Source organism: Canis aureus, chromosome 19 (assembly GCF_053574225.1).
Source record: "Canis aureus isolate CA01 chromosome 19, VMU_Caureus_v.1.0, whole genome shotgun sequence".
Lineage (NCBI taxonomy): Eukaryota > Metazoa > Chordata > Mammalia > Carnivora > Canidae > Canis > Canis aureus.
The window spans coordinates 52,841,382-52,848,382 of NC_135629.1; the positions used below are offsets into that span (position 1 = coordinate 52,841,382).

Sequence of the window (7,001 nt, forward strand, 5' to 3'; positions counted from 1 at the left end):
GAGTGTTCATATACATCCTCAAAAACACCAAAGCTAGAGAACCCAAAGTCAGTTTTCAACCTAAGTTGAACTACCTTTATGGTATTTAACCACTGAAACATAAGAACTTGTTGAGGGAAAGGTCAGACAACCTGATCACCCAGTATTCCTGTACTTTGACTCATTCTAGAAGCCCAAGACCAAGGCAGATGACACAGTAGCAAACAAGATGAGTTTCTTCAAGGCTCCCTTCATGTCCTTGTTCCTCAGGCTGTAGATGAAGGGGTTCAACATTGGAGGGACCACGGTGTACATCACTGAGGCTCTTGCAGTATCCTTGGAAGAATGAGAAACTGCAGAACTAATGTACACCCCAAAAGCTGTCCCATAGAACAAAGAAACAACTGAGAGATGAGCCCCACAGGTGGAAAAGGCTTTATATTTCCCCCCAGCTGATGACATTCTCAGAGTAGAAGAGACAATTTGAATGTAAGAGAAAATAATCCCAAGGAGAGGAACACCACCCAATACACTGGTCACTAAATACATCAGGATATTATTGATGAGGGTATCAGAACAGGCGAGCTTGATGACCTGAGCAAGTTCACAGAAAAAATGGGGAATTTCCAGATCTGTGCAGAAGGAGAGTCGCAACACCATCAGACTGTGGAGTAGGGCATCTGCAATGCTGATGATCAGGGTGAGTAGAATCAGCAGGCCACAGAGGTGGGGGTTCATGATGACTGTGTACCTCAGTGGATGGCAGATGGCCACATAGCGGTCATAGGCCATTGCTGCAAGGAGAAAGTTTTCTAAGCCTGCAAAAAACAGGACAAAGCAGACCTGGGTGAGGCAGCCTGTGTAACTGATGGATTTGCTCTGTCTTTGGATGTTCACCAGCATCTTGGGGATGGTGGTGGTGCTGAAACAGATGTCAGTGAACGCCAGGTGGGAGAGGAAGAAGTACATGGGTGTTTGAAGGTGGGAGTCAGAGCTGATAGCCAGGATGATGAGCAGGTTTCCTAGCACAGTGACCAGGTATATGGTCAGGAACAGTCCAAAGAGAAGGGGCTGCCATTCTGGATCTTCTGAGAGACCCAGGAGGATGAATTCTGCTACACCTGTTTGGTTTTCTGGTTCCATGTTCTTGATGAGACTGATGGAAAAAAGCACAGAGGAGAGTACATGTAACAGAGGTACAAGTATCCCTTGTCTTTAGAAAATCCTGATATGAATTGAATATTATTTCTTTTCTTATTAAAAAGAAAATAATATTCAGGTGTAGTTTTTATTTGAATGCCTGGGTGACTCAGTGGTTGAGCATCTGCCTTGGGCTCAGGGCCTGATCCCTGGGTCTTGGGATCGAGTCCCACATCGGGCTCTCTGCAGGAAGCCTGCTTCTTCCTCTGCCTATGTCTCTGCCTCTCTGTGTCTCTCATGAATAAATAAAAAAATCTTTAAAAATAGTTTTTATTTAAATCCCAGTTAGCATAGAGTGTAATATTAGTTTCAGGTATACATTATAGTGATCAAGACTTCCATAGAAGACCCAGTGCTCATCACAGAAATTAATATTATTCATCTTTTCTTTTGCCTTTTACCTGTCTTGGTCTCTCTCCTTTTCTCAACCTCTTTTGTTTTTGTCCTCCTCTTTTTTACATTCCTCAATTACTCCAAGTTTATGTGTTATTTTCTCACACCATGCCACATAATAGGAATAAGATAGGAAAAATATATGTTTTTATTCCTTCAAAATTCTCCAGCTTCCAATTAGCAAGCAGGAAACTCAAGACCAAGCAATATTAAATCAGGGTTTTAGTAATAGCTGAGTAATATTACATTGTATACATATACCACATCTTCTTTGTCCATTCACCTTTCGATGGACACTGAGGCTCCTTCCACAGTTTGGCTATTGTGGACATTGCTGCTAGAAACATCGGGGTGCAGGTGTCCCGGCATTTCACTGCATATGTATATTACTCATCCATTAGAAATGACAAATACCCACCATTTGCTTTGACGTGGATGGAACTGGAGAGTATTATGCTGAGTGAAATAAGTCAATCAGAAAAAGACAAACATTATATGGTCTCATTCATTTGGGGAATATAAAAATTGTGAAAGGGAATAAAGGGAAAGGAAAGAAAATGAGTGAAAACATCAGTGAGGGTGACAAAACAAGAGAGACACCTAACTCTGGGAAATGAACAAGGGGTAGTGGAAGGGGAGGTGGGCGGGGAGTTGGGGTGACTGGGTGATGGGCACTGAGCGGGGCACTTGGCGGGATGAGCACTGGGTGTTATGCTATATGTTGGCAAATTGAAGTCCAATAAAAAATATTTTTAAAAAATCAGGGTTTTAAAGCGGGGTTTCTCAAACTATGCCTTGCATCAGAATTCACTCAAGGCTTTGTTAAAACTCACATTACTGGCTCCCCTACTCTGAATATGAGATTCAGGCTTGGGCATCAGGCTGACAATTTGCCTTTCTAACAAATTCCCAATGTTGCTGCTCACAGTCTGAGTTTTACTTTGAGGACCCCAATTCTAGAGCATAGCAGATTGTGGGCATGGCAAATCTACTTGACTATAGGTTGGAGCAGACCCAGCATAACTATGGGGGAAATGCTGGCCTGCCCATCAACTCTGCAGAGTGAGCTGGCTGGGAGTTCAAACACATGACTCAGTTAAGCCTCTTTATATTCTTTTTTTTCATATTCCTTCTCTCCCTCCCCCTACTCCTTCTTTCCTTCCTTCCTTCCTTCCTTCCTTCCTTCCTTCCTTCCTTCCTTCTTGGAAATAATGCTCTGCTTTTATTAACTCATTCTTAGTTACAGAGTAGACTCTATCATCACTCTGTAGCAGTAATTATTGAGAACTCTAGATTTAAACCTCTTCATTTTCAATGGATCATCAAAATCTGCCTATTGAATATCCCATTTCCATTTCAGTGTCTGGTCATTGGATTCTATAACAAAACCCTTGCTATGAGGCACTTGGTTGACCAGTGGTTGAGCATCTGCCTCCTGCTCGGGTTGTGATCCCGGGGTTCCGGAATCAATTCCCACATTGACCTCTCCTTGAAGAGCCTGATTCTCACTCTGCCCGAGTCTCTGCCTCTGTGTGTCTCTCATGAATAAATAAATAAAAATCTTTAAAAAACCCTCTTCCTATAATTGTTGTAATTAATGGTAATAGCGGATATTATAAAATAAATATGATAATTATTTTAAACTGCACACACTACCTCTAACACAACATCTGTTGCCAAGCATGTCCTCAGTTCTTTTCTCATGCTGATTTTATTCGGTCTATGGCAGGATAAGTCAGGTGCTTCTACCATCCTCCTGTTTACCTCTGACTTCACGAAGAGAGAAAGGTCAAGAGGCACCTGGATGGCTCAGTTGGTTAAGTGTCTGCCTTGGGCTCAGGTCATGATCCCGGGATCCTGGGATTGAGCCTGTAATAGATTCCCAGCTCAGTGGGGAGTCTGCTTCTCCCTCTCCCCGTGCTTGTGCTCTCTCCTACTCTCTCTCTCTCTGTATCTCAAATAAATAAATAAGATCTTTTAAAAATTAAAAAAAGAGAGAAAAGTGAAGTTATGGTTACAAAACCTTGACACTCCAGTGAGATGTGGTGCAGAGAATTAAATTCAGGCTTCCAGACTTTGGAGCTGAACTCAGAACATCATGTGATGTGGTCTCTGACGAGTGAAGATTTAGGTGTCCTATAGGGTTGATCAGACTTCAGCACCAGCTTTTTGAAGTTTGCCCCTGCATAAGACTGCGAGTGGAAGTCAAGAGCTTCCCTGCCTGAAGTTCTTCTAATTTCCAACCATGTAGGTAGTACGTAAGCAAGTGATAGCTTCAAAACAGGATCCACACTCAGAACTAGAGATCAAGATTATCATATAGTATTTTAGGCTGTTATGGTTATTATTTCAATGAGATTCACTTTTCTTTTAACATTAAGATATTAAAACATTCTCATAAGGTTTACATAACACATCTATATTTTCCACCCCATACTGAAGAATTTGAGGAAGGAGGAATTGCATGAGGTCTTGAAGGAAAGAAAAAAGTTAAAAAGCAAAAATTTGTTAATGTGTTAAAAATCAGAATCCTGGGATAAGAGAGATAAAATCTACGGACACTAATGTCCAGGCTGTTTGACAAGAGTGTTGCTACTGTCGTAAGAAGAGGAGGAAGATTGTCAAGTTAGCTTTAAGAAAGAAAAAGGAAATTGAGAAAGGTATATCTGGATACCTTAAATGCCTTGCTAGTTGGGCTTAAATAATTTAATTCATATAAATGGGAGCTTAGTGCCTGTGGAATGTGAAGCACTTGTTATTTAGGATGATGGGGACAATTGGATGAGAAAATGAGACCTTATTTTTAGGAATTACTTACTTATCCCTGATCCCGGGGACCTACACCCTCCACAGCAGTAAATGAAATAAATACATGCACACTCTTTTTTGTTTGACCACTCCTTTTGTTTGACCACCAGTCACATTTTTCATACATTTTTTAAACACTTAATTTTTTTATATATTAGAGAGAGAGAGCGCACTGAGTGAGTAGAGGGAGAGGGGCAAGCAGCCTCCATGCTGAGTGCAGAGCCCAAAGTGGGGCTTGATCTCACCACCCTGAGATCATGACCTGAGCTGAAATCAAGAGTTGGACTTCTAACAAGTGAGATATCCAGGCATCCCTGCCAATCACATTTTTACATGCAAAGGAATAGAAAAAGACTACAAACAAATTCAAATTTTAAACTAACAAGTGTGATAATTATCTTTATTAATAGGCAATAACTTCCAAGAAAATTTTGAACCTTTTTCCTTTCCAAGATAGCTTAATGATATCAGCCCCTTTCATTTTCCTCTTTTTTATGGTAGATTAAGGAAATAATCCCTTCCTACTCAGCAGTTTAACTGATTTTCTCTTGCTCTTTTTTTTTTTTTTTTTTTTAATACCGATTCTGTCCCTGTGGTATAATGGACAATTTTAAGGAAAGAAATGTTGAACACCATTCATAGAAATTCAGATCCTCTATGTGTTTCATCAAAGTCTAGGTTAGGCAGCCTTGGCCACTCGTTTCCAAAGGAATCCTTAGTTTATGTGTCAGGAAGAACTCAAGGATACTTCTGTTTTCTTTGTTAGAGTGAGTTCCTGAGAATACTGTTATTGTATCATCCAAATAGGCAAGACATGGCTACGTCCCAGGTGCATCAATGGATCTGCCAAATATTCTCATGAATCAATGTTTTAGAAAAAAGTCTGTAAACGTCTCTTCTGTGAACAGCTTATTAAGATACTAATACTGAGGAGCTGAACGGCCCTAGGTAATATCTGTTTCACCAATGAGAAAATATGAGCCCTTAGCATGGAGTCATGAAAACAAGCAACCAGTAATATCAATTAATATTTAAATTCAGGCACCTATGAGTTTGATTCTGTCTCCAGCACTTTCTTTGTAAAGAAGGACAATTTCTTTTCAATTGTGCAAGAAGCCTCAGTCTCATTTGGATAATGGAAAAAATTATAAAACCTTATGGGAATGTTGCAAGAATGAGTGATGTGTAGATGAAATCACTAAGTGCAATGTTTGATATATGAAACACTCTTAATATTTCCTATTGTGATTTGTTTCTGCCATGGACACAAGTGTACCATCTGGCATGGTTCATTTAAAAAGGGAAGTGTTAGGAGGGGAAAGTGTAGGAAGAGAGGAGAAACAACCATAAACATGGCAACCATAGCATGACAATCATAAATTTCAAGGAAAAACGGATGTGTTGAATCTCTTAGTGGGATAATTGCTTACATAGGGAAACCAAAGTGAACAATCTGAATGAACATAATAGTTAATTCTCATTTCTCATGGACATATGATAAAATGTATAGCATCTAAAACGAATAAATTAGGCTCAGACATATCAACAGATATTAAAAACTCCAAAGAGAAAGTAATTTTCCTAACAAGACCAATATTATGATACAGTTTAAATGTTTTAAAATAGCACTGATCTTAAAACTTTAATTTCTTACTATATAGCATTTCACATATACAAAAAGCACAGAGAAAACAAAGTCCTGGGTATCTGCCACTAAGGACCATTAAATTAAAATACATTGACATATTGGCAGTAAATATTTTAAGAATCAAAGTAATACGTATTTATTTTTTCATATCCTTAATAACTTTTTCTTGCCCAAGAGAACTACCGTACTGAACTTGGCATTTATGATTTCCTTATGGTTTTAATCGTTGAATACAAATGCATAACTTTTTGTTTTACATTTTAAACTTGACATATTGTACATTTTACATTTAGTTTTAACAATAATACACTTGATGTCTTGGTACATTTTTCTCTGGTTCATTAACTTGAAATACCTTACTTTATTCCAGTGTCATATTACATCACAATTTATTTGTCCTTTCTTTAACTAAGAGGCATTTTACTGTTGCCTTTTTTTTTTTTTACTGTTGCCTTTTATACACACAAACAAACACACACAATGTGCAAACAATTTAAATAACATGCAGAGAATAACCAAACTCAAGACTCTGGTTGCCTCTGGGAATGAAAAGAACATAAAGGGATGCTCTATTAATTCATGTTATTTTGTTACTTTAAAAAACATTTTAATTTTAATTACAGGATAGTTAACATACCCTGTTATATTAGTTTCAAGATGTCCAATATAGTGATTCAATGATTCTGTACATTACTCAGTGCTCATCATGATAAGTGTACTCTTAATCCCCTTCACCTATTTCACCCATGCCCAACCCAACTCCCCTCTGATAGCTATCAGTTTGTTCCATGTTATTTTGTTATTTAAGAAAAGAGTTCTATGTGGAAAACAGTATGGAGGTTCCTCAAAAAGTTAAAAATAGAACTACCACTACCCTACAATCCAGTAATTGCACTACTGGATATTTACCCAAGGAATACAAAAACACAAATTCAAAGGGATACACGCACCCCTATGTTTATAGCAGCATAAT

General features: G+C 38.5%; 1 protein-coding gene across 1 annotated transcript; it reads right to left on the bottom strand.

Moving 5' to 3' along the window:
* Window positions 1-165: 165 nt before the first annotated feature.
* LOC144289375 (olfactory receptor 7G2-like) lies at window positions 166-1,122 on the bottom strand. The gene has a single exon (XM_077857512.1). The coding sequence runs from the start codon at window positions 1,120-1,122 to the stop codon at window positions 166-168; it is 957 nt and encodes a 318-aa protein (XP_077713638.1).
* Between the last annotated feature and the right edge of the window lie 5,879 nt (window positions 1,123-7,001).

Coding starts and splice junctions, on each gene's coding strand:
- LOC144289375 (XM_077857512.1), bottom strand. CDS start 1,122: ATGGAACCAGAAAACCAAACAGGTGTAGCAGAATTCATCCTCCTGGGT.